Source organism: Nicotiana tomentosiformis, chromosome 10 (assembly GCF_000390325.3).
Source record: "Nicotiana tomentosiformis chromosome 10, ASM39032v3, whole genome shotgun sequence".
Taxonomy (NCBI): Eukaryota; Viridiplantae; Streptophyta; class Magnoliopsida; order Solanales; family Solanaceae; genus Nicotiana; species Nicotiana tomentosiformis.
Genome location: NC_090821.1, coordinates 19,147,479 through 19,174,791, shown reverse-complemented (window position 1 = coordinate 19,174,791; position 27,313 = coordinate 19,147,479). Strand labels below are relative to the sequence as shown.

Sequence of the window (27,313 nt, the reverse complement as noted above, 5' to 3'; positions counted from 1 at the left end):
ATAAATAAAAATATTATTAATAGTACTTTCTTTTTTATGTTATAGATTAAAAAAAATTCATTTCAATAAATGAGTATTTTATTTCCATGATATAAAAAAGTTTTTTTTTTTATTTTAACAAAAAAATTACTTTCTTTTCATGATGTAGAAAAAATATTTCTTTTCATTTCAACAAAATAAATAAGTAAAAAGTATTTTCTTTCATTTCAACAAAAAGAGTATTTTTTTTTCATGATGTAGAAAAAGTAGTTTATTTCATTTCAACAAAGTATTTTTTTCATTTCAACAAAATGAGTATTTTTTTTCATGATGTAGAAAAAATATATTTTTTTATTTAAAAAAAATGAGTACTTTATTTTCATGTTGTAGAAAGAGTACTTTTTTTTAACCAAAAAAAAGAGTATTTTCTTTTTAGCTATGGAGCACAAATTTTAACGTTTTTGCGTAAAAAAGTAAAGCATTACATTAGTTCCTTTGGGTTTGTGTGAATTTTTAGAAGAATAATTAAATTCTTGAAGAAAATAGAGTCCTGAAAACGTTGGGTATTTGGTGGGGCGGGGGAAGGGGGAGGAAAAGTGTGGACTTGGGGGAGGGAGGGGGAGGAGAGTACCATAAAAAAATATTTTTCTAAAAAGTTATTTTTAACTTTATAACCAAATAATAGAAACTATTTTTCGGAAAAGGTTTTCCACTCACCAACCAAACAAGGGAAAATAAGTTATAAACCAACTCATTTTCCACGAAAAGAAAACATTTTCCTTACACACCCTTAATCTAATCTAATTTATTATTACCATATTTGGAGAACAAAAAAGAGATATTATAGAAATCTGATCACATTTATTTAGAATCTCTTTCTTTCCCGCATCTCTTCTACTGTATAATTGTTGTTGCCTCCACACTGAAATTTCCCAAAATTTGAGCTTCTTCAAAATCCATTCATGGAGCACTATAGCATAGACCCGAAAAATGGCTACTCTACTCATACCAAAACTTTCCACAGCCTAAGGTCGTCACTTCCATTGCCACCTTTATCACAGCCCATTTCCATAATTCAGTACACACTCTCTCTCCTCAACTCCACAACCACCGCCACCACCACTTTCCTCATCGACTCCACCACAGGCCGCAGCCTTTCTTACTCCGAATTCCTTCACAAAACCCAATCCCTTGCCTCTTCCCTCAAGATCCAGTTCCCGTCCCTTTCCAAAAACGACGTCGCCTTTATCCTCTCTCCTCCATCGCTTCATGTTCCAGTCCTCTACTTTGCGCTTCTCTCCCTTGGCATTGTTGTTTCCCCGGCTAACCCGCTCTCTTCTTCTACCGAGTTAACTCACATGATCCAACTCAGTAAACCCACCATTGCTTTTACTACTTCATCGAATTCCCATAAACTCATCCCTTCATTTCCCCTCCGCACCATTTTAATTGACTCCCCCAAATTCCTCTCCATGCTTGAACACCCCATTGCTACGCCTATGTCCAACTTCAACTCAATTGTTCACCAAACTGATTCGGCAGCTATTCTTTACTCGTCTGGAACTACTGGCCGAGTCAAGGGAGTCGAGTTAACTCACCGGAATTTGATTGCCTTAACGGCCGGTTTATACAATAACAAATTCAGCAGCGATGAAAGCGAAAATGCTGAGCAAGACGTGGCGATTTTGACGTTGCCGTTGTTTCACGTTTTTGGATTCTTCATCCTGATTAGGTTAGCGGCGATGGGGGAAACGGCGGTGATAATGGAGAGATTCGATTTCGAGAAGATGTTGGCGGCGGTGGAGAAGTATAAGGTGACCTACATGCCTGTGTCTCCGCCCTTGGTGGTGGCGATGGCAAAGTCGGAGTTGGTACTGAAGTATGATCTGACGTCGCTGAAGCTGGTGGCGTGCGGCGGAGCGCCGCTAGGAAAGGAGGTGGCTGAGCGGTTCAAGGCGAGGTTCTCTAACGTGGAGATTGTGCAGGTATGTGTTTGACGATCACGTGCTTGACATTAAGACTGAGTTTTGAATTTTGTAACTGTTCTTTGGAAATGGTTTAATTGTTTTTCTTTGATTTTGTCTGCATATGAATGTCAATTGACTCAATTTTGTAACATAAACACGTGCAAAGAAATTTCCTGTGTTTTATTTAGGCTTAGACTAATTTTTCTCTTTATTTTAATATCCCATAGAAAAGGATATATAACCAAAATAAATTTTTATGATGAATTAGAATATTAATATTTTTGATTCTTTTTATATGTCTACTTATTTCTCTATTATTATCTCCCGTCTATATTATTCATCTTTTAAAATTTTTGCATATCTTTGCTAAAATATTTATCTAAATTACCTTGTATACATTCTCTTAAATGCCTCACTTAGTGAACAGTACACAATTAATAACGATGGATTTGAAGAAACAAGAAAGAGCAGTAAATGCTTCTTGTTCCCTAAAACGTTAAATATTTTGATACAAATTCAGTTTGCCAAAACAATAAATCATATGGACTGGAGTTAGTAATTTGTAACACATTTGAGAAGTTCTTTTTTCGTTTTTTTGAAATTTTTTTTCTCAAACATCTTTACCTTCTGAACGGATTCTATTTACAAAAGTTTTTTGACTTTTTCCAAATGGGTCTGCGTTTTTCTTTCTTTCAAGAATCTCAATAAAATTATTTTAAGAGCTTTTTGATGTGGATACTATCGAGGTACTTCTTTATTGAATAACTCGTCTTTTGTCAACAAAATTTAAGAAGAATTACAACTATCCTAACAGATTTCCCTATTGTACATACTTTTTTTCATACAAATTACTACTTTTTTTCAGAAAAGTTGTCCAATCTGTTAAAAATATTGGAAATTTCAGCAAAAAAAAACATAATTAAAAAGTTGGGCGGGTAGGATCGAATTTCGTGTCATTAAATGGGCTAACTTGATGAGCCATAATGCAACTTTTTTATAAGCTTAGTTGAGCTAGGATGTATGATGAATGTTTATTAGTTTTAATGAAAATTCTTCTTTTTACCAACACAAATAAAAGGTGTAATGACATCATAGCCACCAAGGACTATGCTCATGAATATGATTCATTGATTTATAATTCGGCAAAGGGTCAAATATACCCCTCTACTTTCAAAAATAGTCTAAGAATAATCCTCGTTATACTATTGGGTTATCTATACCCCTGCAATCATACTTTGGGTTCAAATATATCCCTCATTTAAACGGAGGGACACGTGTCATCGTCCTGTTGGTCAATTCTAAATATCTCCTAATTAATTAAAAATACCTATTACCCATACCCGAAAAATAAATTTTTTTTGTAAAAATTGGAAAAAACAAAAACAAAATTTACTAAAAACTGAAAAAAACGAAAATATTTTTTTTTCTTCATTTTTTACAAAAAAACTACTTTAAAAAAACTGAAAATTATTTTCTAAAATAATATTTTTGTAAAAACTGAAAAACAAAAAACTGAAAAATAATTTTCTAAAGCAATTAAAAATTGAAAAAAACTGAAATATTTTTAACTAAAAACTGTATAAATATTTATTTTTTCAGTTTGTACAAAAACATTGCTTTAAAAAATTACTTTTTAGTTTTGTTTTTCAGTTTTTACAAAAATATTGTTTTAGAAAATATTTTTCAGCTTTTTTTAAAGCAGTTTTTTTGTAAAAACTGGAAAAAAAATATTTTTATTTTTTTCAGTTTTTAGTAAAAACAATTCAGTTTTTTCCAGGTTTTACAAAAAAAATTGCTTTAGAAAATTGATTTTCAGCTTTATTTTTTCAGTTTTTACAAAAACATTGTTTTAGAAAATAGTTTTTAGTTTTTTCTAAAGTAGTTTTTTTGTAAAAACTGAAAAAATAATATTTTCGTTTTTTTAGTTTTTAGTAAAAATAATTTCAGTTTTTTCCAGTTTTTACAAAAAAAAATTGCTTTAAAAATTATTTTTCGGGTATGTATAATGAGTCTTTTTAATTAATTCGGAGATATTTAGAATTGACCAACAGGACGATGACACGTGTCCCTCCGTTTAAATGAGGGGTATATTTGAACCTAAAGTATGACTGCAGAGGTATAGATAACCCAATAGTATAACGAGGGATATTCTTAGACCATTTTCGAAAGTAGAAGGGTATATTTGGCCCTTTGCCGTTTATAATTAAAGGTTCCGATTTCGAGAAGTTGAAAAAAATATTTTTTGGTAGAAAGCACATCCCTCCTTTAATGGTTTTTTTTTCCCACTTTCAGCTCGTGCCGGAAACTATTTACATTTGGTAGATGAAAAGTATAATAAATTTGTATAATATGTATATATATACAAAAAATATATATTTTTCGGCTATTATTTTGAGAGTGGCAATACAATGTTATTTTCTCCCTTTAATGGGGGCTGACGTGACCCAAATCTTGATTAGTTTGAGCACCAATAGAGCTATCGGACACCAATGCATCATAGCCTATTCCAATCTTGTTTTAATATTTGTTTGTCTTTTAGTATCTATTTAATCAATGTTAAAACTTGATTCAACCACAAACTATTGAGGTTTTGTTGTAAAACAGTTGAGAGAAAAATGGAGGCTTCTAGGTTTTCATTGTGTTCTGTATTCCAGAGAATAAAACCGATAGGGTCTGTACAAGATATTAATTGTTCTCTCTTACCCGATAGATGGGCCGACCCAGTATTTTATATACACCACTCAACGAATTACACAACAGCCTAAGATAAATACATAGTTACATTGTGGGCTTCTGGGCCCAATAACAAGAGAAAGAAAAGAAGAAGCCTAAGTAGCTAATTTGCTGTATTTGCTTGTATCTCAAAACCCCCCGACAAGTTGGAGGGTGAGATAACCCCCAATTTGCGAAGATGCATATGATATACAGCTCCCCCCAAAGGTTTAGTGAACATATCAGCGAGCCGATTAGCACCGGAAGTGTGAAGCAGCTGAAGCAGACTTTCATTCAACTTGGTAAGAACAAAATGGCAGTCCAATTCAATGTGTTTGGTGCGCTCATGAAAGACATGATTCTTAGCAATGTGGATGGCTGCCTGGTTATCACAAAACAGACTGACAGGAGAAGAGAAAACAACACCAAAATCAGAAAGAAGCCTGCAAAGCCAAGTAATTTCAGTAGTGGCTTTACTCATAGACCTATATTCAGCTTCAGCAGAGGACAAGGATACCACAGATTATTTTTTTTGACTTCCAGCCTACTAGACATCCCCCTAATAAAATGCAAAAATCACTGATGGACTTCCTACTATCCGGGCAAGATCCCCAATCACTATCACAATAGACACTGAGAGAACGATCAGAAGAATTATTATAGAAGATCCCAAAATCAATAGTACCCTTGAGATACCTGAGCAAACGTAAAGCAGCCTGCATGTGAGAAAGCCAAGGCTTCTGCATAAACTGGCTTAAATGTTGCACTGCAAAACAAATATCAGGCCTGGTGTGGGTTAAGAAATTGAGTTTACCCACTAAACACCTATAAGTCTCAGGATTGGGCAGGGGATCACCATGATCAGCCTGCAATTTGTCATGCATCTCAAGAGGGGATATCACCGAAGAACAATCATAGGAATGGAACTCTTTGAGAAGATCATGCACAAACTTTTTCTGGTGCAACAGCACCCCACCCTCAAAATACAGCACTTCAATACCCAAAAAATAGTTAAGATGACCTAAATATTTAATTTTAAACTGATTATGGAGGAAAATTTTCACAGCAGCAATCTCACACAGGTCTGTCCCCAGTGATGATAATGTCATCCACATACACCACTAAGATTACCAAAGCATCACCAGAACCTTTGGTGAAAAGGGAATAATTATTAAAGGAGTGCTCATAGCCTCTAGAAGACAAAGACTGAGACAACTTGGCATACCATTGCCTCGAAACTTGTCTCAATCCATACAAAGATTTTTTGAGTTTACAGACCAAAGGAGTAGAAGCAGAATCAGGGGGCACAGTACATACTGAAAGACCAGGTGGAAGCTTCATAAAAACTTCTTCATCAAAATCCCCATGCAAGAAAGCATTATTAACATCTAGTTGGAATAGTGGCCAATTTCTTTTAACAGCTACAACAATTAAAGTTTTAACAATAGTCATTTTAACCACAGGTGAGAAAGTTTCATGAAAATCTATACCTTCAACCTGTGTATCACCCCTTACCACAAGTCTAGCTTTATATCTTTTTATGCTCCCATCAGTTTACTACTTAATTTTGTATACCTATTTGCAGCCAATTGGCTTCTTGCACTTGGGTAACTCAACTATGTCCCAAGTACCATTAGTCTCCAATGCCTCAAACTCTTTTCTCATAGTATTCTGCCACTCAGGGATATCTGTTGCCTGAGAATAAGTAGTAGGCTCAAATGCATGATGCTCACTAGAAGTAGACATAACAGTTGAATTGGCAGACTTGGAGGTATGATTAGGTAGAGTACAGACATAATTCTGCAGGTAAAAAGGAGGATTGTGAGGTCTAGATGATCTCCTTAAAGGAGGGAATTCAGATTCATAGAGAGAAGAAGAGAGATTAGGAGAAGCAAGAGAAATGTTCAGAGGTATTTCAGAGTCATAAGGAGCAGAGTTGGAGGGAAGAGGAGAAACAGGAGATGTAACTGATGGGGCAGGGTAAAAGAAATCATGGAACAATGAGGAATTCTGCTTAACAGAGTGATCAAAACAAGCAGAAAATGGTAAATTTGACATAGTAGGGGAAGTAGATCCAGATTGAATAAAAGGGAATATATGTTCATGAAATATAACATCTCTAGAGATAAAACATGTTTTATTCTGTAAGTCATATAGTTTATAGGCTTCCTTCCCAAAGGGATAACCAATAAACACACAAGGGATGGCCCTAGGCTGCAGTTTGTCCCTATGAGGTTTTGGGACAGTAGAGTAACATAAACATCCAAAAGCTCTAAGATTTGAGTATGTACGGAGTTTGTTATATAAGATCTCATAGGAACTCTTGTCCTTTAGTATCTATTTAATCAATGTTAAAACTTTATTCAACCACAAACTATTGAGGTTTTGTTGTAAAGTAGTTGAGAGAAAAATGGAGGCTTCTAGGTTTTCATTATGTTCTGTATTCCAGAGAATAAAACCGATGGGGTATGTACAAAATATTAATTATTCTCTCTTACCCGATAGATGGGCCGACCCAGTATTTTATATACACCACTCAACTAATTATACAACAGCCTAAGATAAATACATAGTTACATAGTGGGCTTCTGGGCCCAATAACAAGAGAAAGAAAAGAAGAAGCCCAAGTAGCTAATTTGCTGCATTTGTTTGTATCTCAACAATCAATCGAGTTACATCTTCTTCTTTTTTCTTTAAGAATGAGCTAATAAATGAATGACTTGTTAATAACTACTCCCTCTGTCCCAATCTTATATGGTGATGTTTGACTCAACACCGAGTTTAAGAAAAAAATGAAAACTTTTAACTTATGGTCTAAAACAAGTCATAGATATTTGTGTGGCTATAAATCGCCTTATTAAAGGTAAGTGAGAAGGTTAAAGTTAGATGAAAGTACTACTCCCTCCGGTCCACTTTAATTGAATTTTTGACTTTTTTTTGTGATCCACAATATTTGATTTTTTCAGATATCAAGAAGTAATCAACTTCTTTTTTCCAAAGTTGCCCTTGGACTAAAGAGTCTAGGACTATTCGTGATATTTTCAATGAACAAATTAAGGTTAATATGATCAATTTTATTGTTAATTAATGCTAAAAGGTGAATTCTTTAATATGTGTAAAAATAGCTAAAAACTTAATTAAAGTGGATCAGAGGGAGTATATAATTATATGATTTTTTCAAATACTCTTTTGCAATTTCAACTTCAATATATATTTTCTTAAACTTCATTAAATATTGTCCAAACGCGTAATCAATCAATTAAAATTATTTCTATGTTCAACCGTTTCAAGGAAAAAAAACCCTAACTCAACTGTTTAGATAATTTAATTTTGGTTCAACTCATTCTAACTCTTAAATTAGTACTCCCTCCGTTCACTTTTACTTGGCATGTATACTAAAAATAGATTTTCATTTTTACTTGTCACTTTACGCATATCAAGAGAAGACAATTTTTTTCCTGTTATACCCACAATATTTATTACTCATTTCAAATTATTTTTTCAAAACCAATAAAAAATGTATCAATTAATATGAGTATAATTGTAAATTATGCACTTCATTTATTATTTCTTGAGGGGCGTGAAAAGTCAAAACGTGCTAAGTAAAAAGGGACAATAATGGAGCAGCGAAGGCAATTCTTCTTCTACCTATATATATATATATATATATATATATATATATATATAGGTAGATGACTAGATGAGTGATTTTATGGTGTGCCTCACGCAACTAATGTCAGTTGTGCATCTGTGAGGCACAAAGTGAAATTTTACTTTGATGCCTTTAATGGGTAAAGACCCTACTTGTCATCTCCTGAAAATAATATTGTGTGCTGACAAAGATGGTTGGCTTCACACTATACACGGCGTCTTACGAACTGTCATCAATACTCTGAAAATTAATGAGTACTTATGATCTAAAATTAGTCATTTTGGTTTATTAAAAAGAATAAAAAATTAATGATATGAAAGGTCAGTCTGATATGTCGACTGAAGCACCTGCTGGACACTTATTCAAGAAATGGTTTCCATCCCTTCCTTGTGTATTCAAGAAATGGCAACTTCCAGATAGTGGTCCCTTAGATGGGTGATAAGGTGTCAACTACATTAAAGTGTTGGAAATTTTCATGGTTTCCGGTAAATCGACCACATAAGCATTATCATTGATTTTCTTTAGGTTGTGATAAGGACCATACCCGCGGAAATCCAAGCACAAAGTCCATTGTCAAATCCTCCCAAATATTCTCATGACCAGTATTCTAAGTTTGATCCTTTGCAGTTTGGCATGTATAACATCTTTTCACCAATTTACTGACATCTTGCTTTAGTTGAGGCCAATGATACCTTCAATTTCTTCTATTGCAGCAATTGTCCGGCTAAGCCTCCGCCATCTAAATCTGTAATAACCTTTTGGCAAAGCTTATTTCCTTTTATAAGGAACGTGAAAATCTTCAACAACTTGCTTAAGTTGGCAATATTTTTCCCAGATTACTCCCAGATCCTTGTCATTTTCATGATTTTCTTTCAAGCAATCAAACCCAATGATCTCAAACCTGAGTGTGGTCATTAATGACACTCGTCGGCTTAAAGCATCAGCTACTTTGTTATCTACTCCTGACTTGTGTCGAAGTCAATAAGGAAATTTCTCCAAAAAAGTGATCCATCTGGCATTCATGTCTTAACTAATTCTCATTTGACTGCCAAGGTACTTTAAATCCTGAAGATCAGTATAGAGGACAAACTCTTTACTGATAAGATAATGTTCCCAGTACTTTAGAGCCCGTATAACCGCATAAAACTCCTTGTTATAAGTAGACCACTTCCGTCGCGCGTCACTCAATTCTTCACTGAAAAAGCTACTGGTCACTTTTCTTGTGATAACACAGCTCCAATATCCACTTGCATCACACTCCACTTCGAAAACTTTGTCTAAACTCAGCAAAGCTAAGATTGGAGCGGTAGTCAGCTTCTCCATGTCTGCATCTTTATTTCACTGAAATTTTTCTTTCTTCAAGAGATCAATAATGGGAGCCATGATCTTATTGAAATGATGAATAATTGACGATAGAAGGTCGCTAACTCGTGAAAATTATGCAGTTCACTTATTATTTTGGGTACTGGCCACCCCTTAATAGCACGCACCTCTTCTTCATCCACTCCAATACCATCAGCACTGACAATGAGCCCTAAGAAAAGTAACTCTGAGGTCATAAAACTGCACTTCTTGAGGTTGATATAGAGCTTGTTTTTCTGTAAGACCCCCAGTACCTCCCTTAGGTGCAAGATGCGATCTTCCCGAGTTCGACTGTAAATTAGGATATCATCAAATTATACTAGAACAAACTTCCCAATAAATGGCTGTAGGACCTGGCTCATAAGTCGCATAAAAGTTCTTGGAGCGTTAGTTAAGCCAAAAAGCATGACTAACGACTCATACAATCTATCACGTGTCTTAAAAGCTGTCTTCCACTCATCTCCTGGTCGAACCCTAATCTGATGGTACCCACTATGTAGGTCAATCTTTGAAAATAATTGTTAGTTTACAGATATGTATAGTGTAGTCTTGTCCCACATTGGGAGAGGAGAAATATCTCCTTGTAGTGTATAGCTATAAATAGGGACCTCTTGTATTGTATTTATCATCTAATACCAATAACATATTTTCTCCTGTGCCTTCTCACATGGTATCAGAGCATTAGTGAGAAACCCGTCGATGTGCATCATTCCAGCGACTTCCGGGAAGAAAGACCTCTTCGCCGTGCAATTTTTCGGCGACTTAGAAGGTTGTCCATAAGCAAATCGCTTTCTGTTGGTGTTGTGCAAAAAACCAACACCACCACAAGACTCCTCAGGCTCCGGCGACCAAACCCCAGTCAACCCCACCGGAAAACACACGTCCACATGCCCTCACGCGCTTGGAAAAGGAAAAAAAAAATTCCGACGAGATCGGACCCACGCGCCGGCGCGTGAACACTGTTCCGGCCAGATTTTGAAAAAGTTCCAGTTGAACAGTAGGATCGCCTGGTAATTCCGATCCTACCCTCACTGGTTTTGTTTCATTCCGACCACTTTGAGTTTTTTCGTCAGCTACAGTAGATTCCGGCGTAAACAGTGTTTCCGTCACAGAAACAGTGTTCTGTTTTCCTGTTGTAAACAGTGTTTTTCAAGCTATTTCTTCAGTTTTCTCACCGGAGTTACTTATTTCCACTATTTCAAGTTAACCCTACTACTACATCTCGTAGCAACATGGGAACCGATGCTTTGAATAGTCGGATGGTTTCTTTAGCAGATTATATTGAGTTCCTCAGTACAAAGCATATAAGCAGACATCTTCTGAGATAGCTTCTATTATTCAAACAGGTAATAGCGTGACTTGTTTCTCCCAATCTTCATCCTCTGAGTCTTGGGTCATTGATTCAGGTGCATCAGATCATATTTCTGGTAACAAATCTCTTTTTACTACTATTTCGTATTCTCAATCTCTTCCAAAAGTCACAATGGCCAATGGGTCTCAAACCATGGCAACTGCAATAGGTCAAGCAAGCCCACTTACTTCCTTACCTTTAGATTCAGTCTTTTATTTTCCCAATAGTCCTTTTAATCTTATAGCTGTTAGTCGCTTAGCCAAATCACTTAAATGCGCTATTTTATTTCTTGATGACCATATTTTTATACAGGAACGCAGTACGGGGCGGATCATTAGTACCGGGCGTGAATCAAACAGACTTTATTACCTTATCCTTGCTAAATCACATGGACTCACATCTTGTCTTCCTTCTACAACTTGTCCTGTTACTGATTCACCAGATTTATTATAAACGGTTGGGACATCCCAATTTGTCAAAACTTCAGAAAATGATATCTGGTTTATCTCACTTGTCAGCTCTAGAGTGTGAGTCATGTCAGCTCGGTAAGCATACTCGCTCCCATTTTCCTCGGCGTCTTGATAATTGAGCAGAGTCACCTTTTACTTTAGTCCATTCAGATCTTTGGGGTCCTAGTCGGGTCAGTTCCACCTTGGGTTTCCGCTACTTTGTCAGTTTCATTGATGATTATTCTAGGTGCACTTGGATATTTTTGATAAAAAATTGATCTGAGCTGTTTTCTATTTTCCAGACCTTCCATGCTGAAATTCAAAATCAATTTGGGTTTTTGGGGTTTCTATTCGCACATTTCGTAGTGATAATGCCCGAAAGTATGTCTTCCCCATTTCAGCAGTTTATGAAATCTCATGGAATTATTCATCAAACATCTTGTCCGTACACATCTCAACAAAATGAGGTAGCTGAAAAAAAGAATAGACATCTTATTGAAACAGCTCGCACCCTACTCATACAATCTCATGCTCCGTTGCGTTTTTGGGGATGCAGTTCTTACATCTTGCTATCTTATTAATCGTATGCCATCTTCAGCTATCCAGAACCAAGTTCCATTCTCTGTCATGTTTCCCTACTTACCTTTGTTCTCTCTTCCACCCCGTATCTTTGGAAGCACTTGTTTTGTCCATAACCTTACTCCAGGAACATATAAGTTAGCTCCTCGTGCTCTTAAGTGCGTATTTCTGGGTTTCTCGAGAACACAAAAGGGGTATCGATGCTACTCTCCTGACCTCCAGCGGTACCTTATGTCCGCTGATGTTACCTTTTTTGAAACTCAATCATATTTCACAGGTTCAGGTCATCACTTAGCTATTTCTGAGGTACTACCGGTTTTATCTTTTGGAGATTCAGTCACTCCAGCTCCACCACCTACAGCTTCAGTTGTAGCTCCACCACCTATAGCTCCAGTTATAGCTCCACCACCTATAGCTCCAGTTCCTCCACATAATCCAGTTCAACCTTCTGCAGCTCCACCACTCTTGACTTATCATCGTCGTCCACATCGAGCATCAGGCCCAGGTGATTCACGCCTCGCATCAGATTCTGCACCTACTGCGGACTTGTCTCCTCTTAGTCAACCAATTACATTCCGCAAAGGTGTACGATCCACACTTAATCCTAATCCCCACTATGTCGGTTTAAGTTATCATCGCCTGTCGTCACCTCATTATGCTTTTATATCTTCTTTGTCCACTGTTTCTATCCCTAAGTCTACAGGTGAGGCACTATCTCATCCAGGATGGCGACATGCTATGATTGACGAGATGTTTGCTTTACATGCGAGTGGCACTTGAGAGCTTGTTCCTCTTCCTGCAGGTAAGTCTAGTGCTGGTTGTCGTTGGGTTTATGCAGTCAAAGTCGGCCCGGATGGACATGTTGATTGGCTTAAGGCTCGTCTTGTTGCAAAAGGATATACTCAGATTTTTGGGCTTGTAAAGTAGCATTTTTATCAGTTAGACATTAAAAATGCTTTTCTCCACGGTGATCTTGAGGAAGAAGTTTATATGGAGCAACCACTTGGTTTTGTTGCTCAGGGGGAGTTTAATGGTTGTGTGTGCAGATTGCGCAGGTCACTATATGGTTTCAAACAGTCCCCTCGAGCTTGGTTTGGTAAGTTCAGCACAATTATTCAGGAGTTCGGCGTGACTTGTAGTGAGACTGATCACTCTGTGTTTTATCGGCATTCTGCTCCTAATCTGTGTATTTATCTAGTGGTTTATGTTGATGATATTGTTATTACTGGCAATGATCAGGATGATATTACTAATCTGAAGCAACATCTCTTTCAGCACTTCCAGACTAAGGATCTGGGCAGATTGAAGTATTTTTTAGGTATTAAGGTCGCTCAGTCTAGCTCAGGTATTGTTATTTCACAGCGGAAGTATGCCTTAGATATTCTTGAGGAGACTGGAATGATGGGTTGCAGACCTATTGACTTTCTTATGGATCTGAATGCTAAGCTTCTTCCTGGACAGGGGGAGCATCTTAGAGACCCTACGAGATATAAGAGGTTGGTTGGCAAATTGAATTATCTCACAATGACTATGATAGACGTTCTACGTCTGGATATTGTGTACTAGTAGGAGGTAATTTGGTCCCGTGGAAGAGCAAGAAACAGAATGTAGTTGCTCGATCTAGCGCTGAAGCCGAATATCGGGCCATGGCTATGGCAACGTGTGAGTTAGTTTGGGTCAACCAGTTGCTCAAGGAGTTAAAGTTCGGAGAAATCAGCAAAATGGAACTGGTGTGTGATAACCAAGCTACTCTTCGTATTGCGTCAAATCCGGTGTTCCATGAGAGGACTAAACACATTGAGATCGACTGTCACTTTGTCAGAGAAAAAATTCTTTCAGGAGATATTGTTACAAAGTTTGTAAAGTCGAATGATCAACTAACAAATATTTTCACTAAGTCTCTTAATGGTTCTCGTATTAGCTACATGTGTAACAAGCTCGGTACATATGATGTATATGCACCGGCTTGAGGGGGAATGTTAGTTTACAGATATGTATAGTGTAGTCTTGTCCCACATTGGAAGAGGAGTAATATCTCCTTGTAGTGTATAGCTATAAATAAGGACCTCTTGTAATGTATTTATCATCTAATATCAATAACATATTTTCTCCATTGCCTTCTCACAATAATATTGAATCATTTAACTAGTCCAGAATGCCATCCGATCGAGGAATTGTAAACTTATACCCCACAGTGATCTTGTTCATTGCCCTAATGTCTACACACATTCTCCAACTTACGTCTTTCTTTGATGTAAGTAAGGTTGGTATTGCACAAGGACTCATGCTCTCTCGTATATACCCTTTCTTAATAACTCTTCAACTTGGCTTCTTAAATCTCATTTTCTTTATGACTCATTCAGTAGTGTTGTAGGTTTGGAAAACTTGCGGAGATAAAGTTTTAAGTTTCTATTCAGGTTAAAAGACTAGTTTTCTTATATTAAATTGCTAAATTTCCTTTTCCTAATAAATAACATATTCATTGCAATTAATATATCACTTTGCAAGTATATTCATTATTTTGTGCTGCCTTCTTCAAGATAGTCCATGAGTGATAAGATCCACATCACAGTGCCTTGATACCTGTATTGAAATGATGCCTCAGCGACGTGAAACGTCCAACTTGAGCTTCACCTACTTTTGGCTTAAGAGTGCGTCAAAGTGAGCCTTTAGCAACACTATCTCAGGATGGGATGACTTTTAAAAAAGTAAAGAGTTTATAATGCATGACTCGGTGTTGGGAAACTTGGTCAAAATATTTATGAGAAGGAAATGCCCTTGGAATTGTTTTTTATGTATAAGCATTTGTTCTGGTCTTCAGTAAAGGGCAGCACGATGCACAAAGCATCCCGCGTTCACGCAGGGTCCGGGGGAAGGGCTGCACCCTAAGGAGTGTGATGTAGGTAGCCTATCCTAACACAAGCATTAGTAGCTGATTCTATGGCTCGAACCCATAACCTGTAGGTCACACAGAAATAACTTTACCGTTGCTCCAAGGCTCCCATTCTGTTCTAGTCTTCAGTAAGGTTGCATATTCTATGTGTGCATTACATTATCTTTTACAATACTTGAAAGAGGAGATTCTGAAAGCCATATAACTATATATGTAGGTAAACACAGATGCATGCATCTGTATTCATTTGTTTAGCCACATTGTGTGAAGCATTCAACAGCTTGTTTATTTCCTCTGTATGTTTAGTAGCAAGAAGAGTTGCTTTTTGTCTACCTCTTTATTGATTATAAAACAATAACTGATGTTGCCTTTCCTGGCATATGCTATTGTTAACACTTTTTCTTCTAAAATAAAACAATAACAAGAAGTGATGCATTGCCGTTCCATGCATCTAATATGACATAGCTTTTGGGTTTAATGCGTTTACCTGTGATTCATCATAGGGATATGGTCTAACTGAGAGTACGGGAGCAGGTACAGGGATGATAAGACCTGAGGAAACAGATCGATATGGATCTGCTGGTCGCCTTGCAGATAATTTGGAAGCTAAGATAGTCGATCCTGATAGTGGAGAGGCCTTACCTCCCGGGAAGCATGGAGAGCTTTGGATACGCGGGCCAACAATCATGAAAGGTGAATGCATATATAGCTTATAATTAACCTGTTAGTTTATGCAAAACTTGGCAGTTGGGATCGATGAACGTGAAAGCAATTATTGGATGAGCTGACAGTTCAATAATAGTCATGAGTTGGTTGTACATTATGTTATGCCATGGAAGTAGTAAAATAAAAACCGAAAAAGATACCCATTTTTATCTAATGTTAACTAGTGTTGTACCTACTTTCTTTGGTATGCTTGGGTATTTAAACAGAAAGTTGGTTAATGGCAGGTTATGTTGGAGATAAACAAGAAACATCAGCAACTCTTAAGTCAGACGGTTGGCTAAAAACTGGTGATCTCTGCTATTTTGACTCGGATGGGTTCCTGTTTATTGTTGATAGGCTAAAAGAACTGATAAAGTACAAGGCATATCAGGTAATTTTGTTGATGGTGATCCTGGTACAGCTATTGAGTTTTATGCAAACTTGTAGTTGCATCTCTTCTACTATGTCGTTGCTTATGAATGGATGCTCTTTCAGGTACCCCCTGCTGAACTGGAACAGTTGCTTCAATCAATTCCTGAAATTGCTGATGCAGCAGTTATTCCGTTAGTGCTCCTCCCTCTTTTATCTTTCTGTCCCTTGACATCCTTCTATCCATGTATCAGAAATGTTGAACTGAGAAACCCTATGGAGCTAAGAAAATATGTCCTCCCAATGATGGAAATATAATTGTTTTTACAGCTTAAACGTAATTTCGAGTGTTCATGTTTTTTATCTAATATGCAAAGGCTGCACATATGGGAAGTACTAAACAAAAGTTGCAAGATGGACTTTGCTTTTAAAGAGGTTACTTGTTTGTTGTATTGTCCTGCTACTATTCAGTGAAAGCTGTTAAACAGGTCGATCATTCTTGAAGTTAGACATGGTTCTTCAGATCTTCCAGCTAGAGATTTATGTTCTGCACTCTACAGCACAATTTTTTTTAAACATGTGACATGAAATAATGAAACTTCAGCCATAAAATTAAGACGGCTTGTAAAATCGACATATTATCATTCCTGGTATCTGATTTTTTCCGACTCTGTCTATAATTTACAACTTTTGCTTGAGTACACCAAAATTACCAATTTCATAATACAGCAACAACAACAATAAACTCGGTGTAATCCCACAAGTGGAGTCTGGGGAGGGTAGTGTGTACGCAGACCTTACCCCACATGGAGAAGATAGAAAGACTGTTTTCAATAGACCCTCGGCTCAAAGAAAAATGAAAAAAGCAGTAGCACCAGGCACTCCAGCAAGATAACAAAAAAACTGAAGCGAAAGAAAGAGCAAGTAGTGATAGAAATCTACAAAAAATAAGAAAGTACGTGACTAACACCTATACTACTTGTATGCATTAGAAAAACGCATGACTTTCTACTAATCTTCTACCCTAATACTCGACCTGCACACCCTCCTATCAAGGGTCATAACCTTGGTAAGCTGAAGCAGCGCCATGTCCTGCCTAATCACCTCTCCCTAATACTTCTTTGGCCTACCTCTATCTCTTTTTAGACCCACCTAGGCCAATCTCTCACACCTCCTTACTGGGGCATATATGCCTTTCCTCTTCACATGCTCGAACAATCTAAACCTCGCTTCCCGCATCTTATCCTCCATGGGGGCCACGCCCAGCTAGTCCATAATATCTTCATTCCTTATTTTATCTATCTTGGTATGCCTACACATCCATCTCAACATCCTCATTTCTGCTACCTTCATTTTGTGGACATAGGTGTTCTTGACTACCAATTTCATAATAAATGATCGAAATTTGACATTGGTCAAGAAAGTATTCTATTCTCTTATCCCTGTGCATAATTTCTGAGATGTTATGCCGGAGTTTTTTTTTTTAAGATGCTTCATTAATTGGTTATCCTTGATGCATCATTTTTCTTGATCAGTCCACCTAACAAGCATATTAACTTGGTAATACAAATTCGACTTGTATAGAGTTTGGTATTGCGTCAATCCTGAAGTGTGATGTCAAGAATTTTCTATCAATTCCTTGCTTTGTCATGCTTATTGAGTAATAATTTTGACTGAATCCTCTGATTGATAGTTATATGTGTGGCAGTTGTTTTTTCCTAACAAGTCTTGAGTAAAAATAGGTGCCAGTTCTCCAGGCTTCTGTAGCGCTAGCAATGTCCGCAAGATAATTCTAATTTCTCTTCTGCGGCTCTTACGATCATGTGGATACTTTTGACTTAGTACTTTTGAATTCTATACCCGTTCATTCTAAGAGACGAGAGGCTTTTAGATCATCAAATCTTTGGTCCTCATCTGAATTGTGCAGGGGCACACTGTCACAATCTGTTCATTTAGAAGCTTGTGTTCATCTTATCATACCTTTATTTCTACATTCAGTTATAAGAAAAATGATAAAAGAGACAGGACGATCGTAATTAGAAGATCCATTCAGCTTAAAAATTTCAGCATGTGAATTTTAGTCTGGGGTAGGCACAAGTAATCATAAGGAATTATTTGGACCCAACATTCTTTTAGTAGTTTTATGCTGATATTTAAATGCTAATAAGACTCTTATACACAATCATCTGCATATTTTTCTAGTTGTGGATATTTTAAGCTTCCCAAGCAGTTCTTAATCCCTTTGATGTTCTGATGCTTTGCTCATTCTTTTCGTTTCTTCTGATGTAGATATCCGGATGAAGAAGCAGGGCAGATTCCAATGGCTTATGTTGTCAGAAAACCTGGGAGCACTATTAGTGAGTCACAAATTGTGGATTCAATTGCAAAACAGGTACACCTCCAATTCGATATATATATATAAGACTAAAACTCTTTCCATTAAAGAAGCATCTATTAGCCTAGGATTGTCACAAGACGTAATTTAAACTTGGTCAATTCAGTTGAACCCATTGAACATAAGCTGCATACGCCTATGAAATTTGTTAAGACTTTTAAGCACTGCAACCTTAGAGTATAGTGGATACGTGCTAATATTGTCCAATTGTTTTAATCCTAACACCACATAAGACAACGTAAAGTTGTCTCCATGTGACCTAGAGGTCACAGGCTCGAGCCGAGGAATCAGCCACTGATGCTTGTGTCAGGGTAGGCTGCCTACACTACACTCCTTCAGGTGCGGCCCTTCCCCAGATCTTATGTGAACGTATGATGCTTTGTGCACCAGGCTTGGCTTTTTTTTGTATGTATATATACACACAATCTTCCTACTTTCTGTAAAGATGGAAAGCTTTGATGAAATGACTGTGTTTCTTCTTAGGATGGACTATAAGAATTGCTGATTATCCGCTCAAGCATATTATAACCAAAGGATATCTTGCAGGTTGCACCATACAAAAAGATACGTCGCGTTGCATTCATTAACTCAATACCAAGATCTCCAGCAGGAAAGATCTTGAGAAGAGAACTCATTGATCAGGCCATTTCTGGTGCTTCAGCTAGATTATAACAGAAACATGGAAACTTATGGAGAAATATGTGTAATTAATCCAAACCCAAATGGTAGACTGGTACACATGTTATATGTTCCTTCAATTCTTCTATCTCACCTTACAACTTCAATAGATTTTCACTTCGAACTTCATGGTTTCATGATTTTTTGTTGATATAAACCTCTGGATTGATCCAAGTTGGAAGAGATAAATTGAACTGTTTTGCTGTTAAAATGTTACTACTCATTATTAGCTGCCTTCTTTGTTGGAATGGCAACCTGGATGGGCGGGTGGGTGAAGCTTTACACCGCAAAAGTTATAACTCGCCTTCCTAAGTGTTGGGATACTTGGCTTGATCCAGAGAAACGACAAGCTACATGATAAAAAAGGAATATATCAAGTTTTTAATAATCTGGAGTGAATATGAAACCGCATAATTGAGAATTCTGTTGTGTCACAAGTTTCTGACACGTTTAGTGTAACCATCTCTACATTGCATTTCTATAAAGTTGAAGGGAGTGAGATCCTCTAAAGTATGGTCAACATCAATTCCTGTATTTGTTTTGTCATTCTCAAAGGAGTGAGATCCTCTACAAGTGTATTGGTAGTATTGCCGAGGTGATTGAGAAGACTCTAGCTTGCCGAGGTCTTGATTACTAGATCAGCCCTATAGTCACTCTACATAATATGATCCACTCAAATTGGTTATTTTTAAGAGAAAACACATGTTACATTCCATCATTATGAAAAGAGCTAAGCCAAAATTATGAAAAGACTTAGTAGGCGTTTGGACATAAAAATTGTAATTTTTGAAATAGTATTTGGAGTTAAGTTGGAAAATGGTATTTGGAATTGGAAATTATGTTTGGACATGCATATATTTCACTTGAAAAAATATTGCAGCTGTGTGAGTGGGGAAAAAAATTTTAAAATTTTGAAAAAGTGATTATTTCAAAAAAAATTCAAAAACTTGCAAGATTTCATGGATAAACACATTTTTTTTAAAAATATTTAGAAAAAAAGGAAAAAATTTATATGGACAAACGGATCCTTAGTATTTGCATACAATACTCATTACACAGGCTGCATACAGTGGCGGATCCAGAATTTTCATCAAGGAGTGTCAAAATATAAATAATTAGATACATCGAAAAGTCAAGGGAGTCAACGTATAGTAAATATACATAAAATAAAAAAATTTATCTAGCAAAATAGTATAATTTTCCGGCGAATGGGTGACATCCCTTGCTTCAATGTGGCTCCGCCAATGTTGACTTGCGGTACCACCAGAGTTGTGATCCGTGCATCTAGTATTTCATGTATCAATGCCAAAGCAACATTTTCATGACCCGAGTCACATTATTAATATGAAAAAGATTGAAGGTAATGATACTTTATCCTACGAGGATGTCCCACTTAGTGATGGTGGCCAAACAAGTTTGTAAGATTCGAAATAAAGTACTTCAGTAAACGTTATGTGGAGCAACCGGTTAGAGAAAGATACTTGCAAATTCAAGCAGGACATGAAAGAAAAATATATATTCCTATTCGAGGACTCAGGCATGTAATTCATTACGCCTCGATATTGTAGCTTGTTGCACTAACTAATACTCATGATTACATGGTTATGTATGAATAAGTAGAGTATTATTAAAGTTTTAACTCTTTTCTCAATCCTAGGAGAACAAATGTCATATAAGGGGGAAGAATGTAAAATTCCGTAGTATTTTATAACCTATTCAGAAAATAGTGAAGGTATGTAGTACCTAAATCTTAAGTATGGAAGGTTATATGGATATTTAGAGGAGAGTAGAAATAGTTGGGAATAAATCAGATTTATTAAAGAGATGAAAAATAAACTTAGCCACACATGACGTAAATTCAAACAATCATATCTTTCTCCATATAATGAATTAGGCTATGATCTATATATCAAATTAAAGAATTTTGAGTCTAGTTTTTAGCACTACAAACTATTCATCATTTTAATATTTCTATAGAAAGTTATGAGTATTTTATTGTAGGTTGTATTACCCAAAAAAATAAATCGCGGACAGTGAACGCCCAGGGAACCGAGGGGCGGTGCCTATAGCGCCAAAATTATCAAAGTCTAGTCTTTGAGCGCCATACGCACCGAGGGATGGTGACCAGGGTGCCCAAAGTGAAAGGGCCATAAAAGGGGCGATGGGGACAGAGAAAAATCACATTTTCTCATCAATTTTAAGAGCTTTTAAGGAGAAAACAAGTTAGGGTTCTACACTATTCCCCAAGATTTCTATCCAAGAATCAAAGAGTTCTTTAAGAACCACAAACCTAGGGTTTGTGAAGGTATTTTTAAAGATTGTTTGAGCTCCGGCTACGAGGATTGTGGAAGGAGAAACTTGAACTTTCGATTAGAGGTAAGCCGAGTTTACATTCCCTGAGTCAAGGGCTTGACAAGAAAATAACAAAAAAAATATTGATAAGAAGTTACCTGACTATTTTGAATATAGATGTTCAAACCATTTGTCAGAGAACCTTCAAGTGTTTAAATATTGTGACTCTATTACTAGCTTATGTTATAGGTGTATTACAAGAATTACCTTGTTTGTGCATAATTACTCAGCTAGCTCAAAATGTCAGAAGGACTAAATATCTTATTTGATTACTTTTATGGCATTGCTTGAATTTAATAAGTTTCAATTCAGATTTGATGAATGTGACCACATTTGTCCTGGGATAAGTAGCCAACCTCTCGAGTGTGAGAGCCATGGTTGCCGGGGCTAGCTACCCCGCACTTGCAGGTACTCCACGTTATCAAATTTATGTGTTTGAGAGGTATGGCAAACCTCCCGAAAATAAAAGATCCCAGGGCCGGGGATTGGGCTAATCATCTCTACACTCGCTGGTGCGGTTGTTTGTTAGATAGAATTTTCAAAATAAAGAAACTAGCTATAACCTGTTGTCAAAACTTAGCTTAACTCAGATTTCATATTACAGCTTAACTTGAAGATGAAAATGTGTTTGGACATCAGTTTTCAAAACATATTTCATTTTTGTTTTTAAAAAAAATATGAAACATGACTTATACCCACAAGTTCTAAAAACTATCACAAATACCCAACAGTACCTTCATCAATAACATTCATTATATTATCACAAACCATAGTCCTGAACATAAATAAATTTGGTACAAAATTATCATTTTTATAATGAACTACATAATACACTATCAGATGACCGAGAAGACGAAACAACATTGTTACAAAATAATAAATGGTGGGCTTTTTTATAAAATATAAAAGTTTGGGGCAATTTTTAAAATATGTAATAGTAATATTTTGGGCCAAAACCAGCTCTTGAGCTGATTTTGGGATTTGAGTTTTGGGAATTTTTCAAAATATGGATAAAATTTATGAACTAACATGTATTTGCCAAAAAATATTTGGAAAAATTTTGGCAAAATCTATGGCCAAATGGGTCCTAAATTGCTTAAGTTATGTTGAATATATTCTTATCATAATTGTTTAGTCCAGAAAAGTCTTGTCCTCCGCTTAGGGGATGGTAAATTAAGACTTACTGGGTACCCTTGGAGATATTTAGTCCGTTTGGTCCTGCCACGTCGTGTGGTAGGCATTGAGTGTGTAGGTGACGAAGCTCGTGGCTAGATTTTGGACTCTTCGTGGATCCAGTAGATAGACTCCGTTAATTTCTCCCAGCGGTAGTTTTGTTTATCTTCCTTCGTCAGTCATTTAGATATTTTGTTAGTTCAGCGGAATACCCCGGAAATACTGCTTTAGTTTTAGTCCTCAGAGGCTCATGACTATCATTGATGGGTTAGATTTTCACGCATTAGTTTACAAAATTTTCTTTAGCTATTTTTAGATGGTTTTAATACAAGATTTTATTCGTACTTGGTTCATTTAAATAACCTTATTATTATGTATAGCTAGATAACAGGGGTTGACGGATAAGGTAGGTTCAGCGTTATCACGTCTCACCCTAATTTCGAAGAGTGGCAGGCTCATCTCTAAATACATTGTAAATTTCAGCTATTCTATAAGTAAGCAACTATTTATGCGCTTCCCTAAAAGATTGTTTGTAAATTGACGAGGATCCAGTATTTGACATACTTTTATCAAGGCTTGTCATGCATATTATTATTGAAGAAAAAATCAGATTCAGAGCAGACTTAAATAACTTGACTGCATAAGTTTTTAGTAAATTGTATATTTTCACTGTAAAGGAATGAAATGCGAATGCGAAGTGTGCAATTATGATTTAGAGATTATCGATATAGGTGGAAGTTATTATTTCATTAATGGTAGTATGATATTTGCAATATCTGTGTAGCAACAGTTATATGGTGCAACTTTGCCTACATGAGGAAAGACTTGGCAAGAACTTCATACTTATGTTGGATGATTCATACGATAAACTCGCATGGAATATGGATCATTACAGCAGCAACCTTTTGATATGGCATGGATCTATTTTCGTACCTGTAGAGATCCTGAAAATTTTGTGAGGTCTTAAGTTTTTATTTTTAAAGCACGCCAATAAGTATTAAAATATTATTTTGAGTACAAACAACGATAACGAATTAGGAAAATGTTATTTCTTATATAACATGGACAACCTTGATTGGACCCAATGACATTCAAATATAAATAACCAAGTCTACAACCTAGATTAGCAACTGAACTTGGCAGGAGCATGGATTTTGTTTGAATAAATTGTAACAATTTGTCATTATGCGTATAACATCAGATTTAAGATTTATGAAAAATCAGATTTCTTTCCTCCTAGTGAGGTCCAAGCTTCAGCTCTATAAAGTACCTATATTGGACCTATCCTATTGACCAGGACATCGCCAGCTGCTCCAAGTAGTTGGAAGCTTTCTAGGACTTGTTTGTATCTATCTTCTCGTATTTGTATTTACTTATAACACTAGTGACTCCTCGTACTATATATGTCAATTTATCAGTGTACGTGTGAGCACGTAATTTTTGCCCAATATAAAATTACTTCTAAAAATTCAAAAAATATTTAGTTTTAAATTACTTTATAGAATTTTAAGGATTTTTCTATATTTTACTTGGATTGTTTTGTGCATACTCACGTTTGATGCATTTTTAAGTAGCATTTTAAATCCTAAAGAAAATACAAAAATATTTTGAATCTCTACATTTTAGATTTTTTTTATTTTTGCATAATTAATTGTATTTGTAAAACACTAAAATACCAAAAATATATTAGTAACTTTACATGCGTTTGTTAGCTAATTGAATTGGTTAATTATTAAAAAAATAGGTCATTAGGTTAATTTTGCAAAATTAATTAGAATTAGGAGTGTTAAATAAATTGGTTATTTTTGAAAATTTAAAGAAAGGAAAGAAAGGGGTTATTTGCCTTGTCTTCAAATTGGGCCAGCGACCAGCAGCCCAGTTTTTGCTCCAAATTCGCCCAGCCCAATCCCCATTACCCAACCTGCTCCTTCTAAACACCCCAAACGACCCCGTTTTGCACTGGATCGATCTGAGCCGTCGATTTCCTATTATCCAACGGCTCTGAACTAATCCCCTTTCCCCTTTTAACTGTCCGAACAGACACCCCAAACCCTAGAGACAATTTTTAATTCCTCACTCTCTCTCAAACCCTAGCGGCCCTCAGTCACCAAATCTATCCCTGACCGGCGGCACCACTCCAAACACCACCAAACTAACACCAGACAACCTCTATTTCCCCCTCTTTCCAAATATCCTAACCTCGCCCTTCGAAACCCACTAGAACTCGCCCAATATTAGATCTTGATTTCCAGAAAAAGCTGAGTTCGTCCCATCTCTGACTCTCAATGATTTGCTAGTCGTTTTGGCTTGAAACTTACGTGAATCGACTACTCTTGACAAGAGCAATCGATATACGTTAGTTTCGATTCATTTCGAAACCACCAGAATCCGTTCGAACCTCGTTGTTTGGCCATTTCCTCCTCCAGTGTGTGTTCCAATCGGTATACCAACATCTCGTTCTATCATATACTCACTGTCTTGTCTATTAATCAGCATCTAATTGAAATTGTTTTGCTTGTTTAATTTAGTTTTTGCTAGAATAGCTTAGTTCATGGATTAATTGTACTCTTGCATCCGGTTTGGTAATTACTTGTTTGCATCCTTAGATTTAAACAATTAATTGTATAATCAGTAGTCCAATTACATGAAATTAGTTTAATTGCATAAATTCAGAATTAGTTGGATATTGAAGCAGGTCATTAATTTAGTTTCAGCATATTGTTTGTCTGTTTTTTATCTCTTGTTTCTTTGGTGTATTTTATTTGTAGTTGTTAGAAACTTGACGGGGCTAAGGGAATCTGAAAAATAGGGAATCTTAGGTAGTTATGTAGGAAGCTTCTAGGCAAGGATTAAAATGCAATAAGACAAGGAAAATTATGTCAGAATTGGGGTAAAAAGGGTAAATTCAGAAGTTAGTGGGGTGGAGAAATAGGAAGGAATCATTTGAATTGGACAGCTGTCCATTTCTGTTTAGAAAAGATGCTCTTTTCCTATTTTTTAGGGAGGCTGACAGATTCCCCTATACACTCTCTCTCATTCTCTCATATAGTACACTCCCTATATAAGATACCTCAATTCCCTCACTCACATAGACTAATTCTCTGCAGAAATCACACATATATTCACTCAATCCTCAATCCTCAATTCTCACTGATTTCCCTCAAAGAAAACATTATGAAAATTCCATCTAAATACAGAAAAAACCCAAAAACAAAAAGAAGATTCAAAGTTGTGTTTTATTCCTACTCTGTTATTGCATATATCTTGGTTTCCATAGCTGTTTGAGTTGAAAAACTCATTATTTTTGCTGTTGTATTCATTCTGCTGGTTTGAGCTGTAGCTTTGAAGTTCAGATTGCTCCGTGTTTCTCTGTTTCACTGCTAGTAGGTGCGTTTTCCACCTTGTTAGCTTCTACTTGAATTATAAATGAAGTTGGGTTGGTTATGCTATACTCTTGCAATGTTTTAGTAGTTTCAGCATGTTTAAAGTCTAAATCTATTGTAGTTTTCATCTTTGTTAATATGTGTAATTGTTGGAATGTTAAGATCATGTGAGTGGTTTGTTGAATGTCAATAGGTGATTTAGCATCTGTTTGAATGTCATTCTGTCTTCTTTTTTTCTTTTCTTTCTTCCTGAATGGTGTGCGAGCCTCATTATGTACACTTAATTGTGAAGTGATGCAGGAATCTGGTTTCATGCTTTCTTTCAATTTGCTCAGCATAGTGTTTGAATTTAACAAGTGAGGATAGATTTGTAGCTATTTTGTCACAAAGCTCTAACAAGCCAAAAGGATCACGAGATGTGGCGATTGTAGAAAACTATCAGTTCATTTGATTATGTAACTAGCTTAAAGCATCACTCTAATGTATATTCTATCTCAGATTTTCATATGTATGAATTAGTTGTCAATCGTGTTTAAATCTAGCATCAATTCAGTTTACTGAAAGTATTTAATCATGGTTCAATTAGTTTAGTAGATTAATTGTGCCTGCTTTCATTTCTGGCCAACCATGTCTGTGAATAAACGTGTCATGGGCTAGGTGCAGCGAAAATTTCCTTATAAGCTCATGGCATTTTTCCTCGTTCATTTGGGCCTTTGCTTGAGGCCCAGACTTCAAAAGGAAGCCAGGAGCTGGAAAGTTTCACACAATTGGGCTTAACATGAAAGCTCATTTGGACATCATTTTTCCTTATGGTAGTTTACTCTATACTTAGCCCATGTCTGCTTATACCTGGACAACAGAGCTAAAATGCTATTGGAATTTCTGGAATACGATCATCTCTATTTCCAAATAGCGAATGTGGTTGTCCCATTTTCTTTTCGTAAATTGGTTTAGTCCCTTTAAGTAATAGTAATTAGCCCACTTCTTATGACTTAATTCATTCGATTTCCTCTCATTTAGTCAAGTAATTGAATCTGCCAAGGAATCCAATAGTTGATCCTACAAAGAACTTTCCATAAATCACGGCCTCACAACAAATCTCCAAATTAGTTTAGGAAAAATAATTCTTAATAGTCGCTAGTATGCTTTAGGCGCGTATTAATAAATAAATTCTCGTGATTATGTACACGTTCATGTGACATAGTTATGATTGCCAAAATTAAAACCAAGGTATGCGTTCGCGCGACTTTGGGCGAAACAATCTTAATAATTACTTTAGTGCTGTTAATTATGTACACGTACGCGTGACATGAC

The 27,313-nt window shown here is 36.2% G+C and overlaps 1 protein-coding gene and 1 long non-coding RNA gene across 2 annotated transcripts; both read left to right on the top strand.

The window, feature by feature from the left end:
• Positions 1-840: 840 nt before the first annotated feature.
• Positions 841-19,305, top strand: LOC104103278 (4-coumarate--CoA ligase-like 9). Its single transcript, XM_070187551.1, has 6 exons — positions 841-1,964; positions 15,448-15,637; positions 15,895-16,040; positions 16,145-16,212; positions 18,308-18,410; positions 18,960-19,305. The coding sequence occupies exons 1-6, from the start codon at positions 942-944 to the stop codon at positions 19,083-19,085; spliced, it is 1,656 nt and encodes a 551-aa protein (XP_070043652.1). The 5' UTR covers positions 841-941; the 3' UTR covers positions 19,086-19,305.
• A 5,160-nt stretch (positions 19,306-24,465) lies between these two features.
• LOC104103280 (uncharacterized) lies at positions 24,466-26,565 on the top strand. Its single transcript, XR_687870.4, has 2 exons — positions 24,466-25,057; positions 26,292-26,565. It is a non-coding gene; the product is annotated as an uncharacterized lncRNA (long non-coding RNA).
• Positions 26,566-27,313: the final 748 nt, after the last annotated feature.

Excerpts from the sequence above, each read along its gene's own strand:
- LOC104103278 (XM_070187551.1), top strand. The coding sequence starts at position 942 with ATGGAGCACTATAGCATAGACCCGAAAAATGGCTACTCTACTCATACC. Across the intron at positions 16,041-16,144 it reads TAAAGTACAAGGCATATCAG|GTACCCCCTGCTGAACTGGA; the intron begins GTAATTTTGTTG and ends ATGCTCTTTCAG. Across the intron at positions 16,213-18,307 it reads GCTGATGCAGCAGTTATTCC|ATATCCGGATGAAGAAGCAG; the intron begins GTTAGTGCTCCT and ends CTTCTGATGTAG.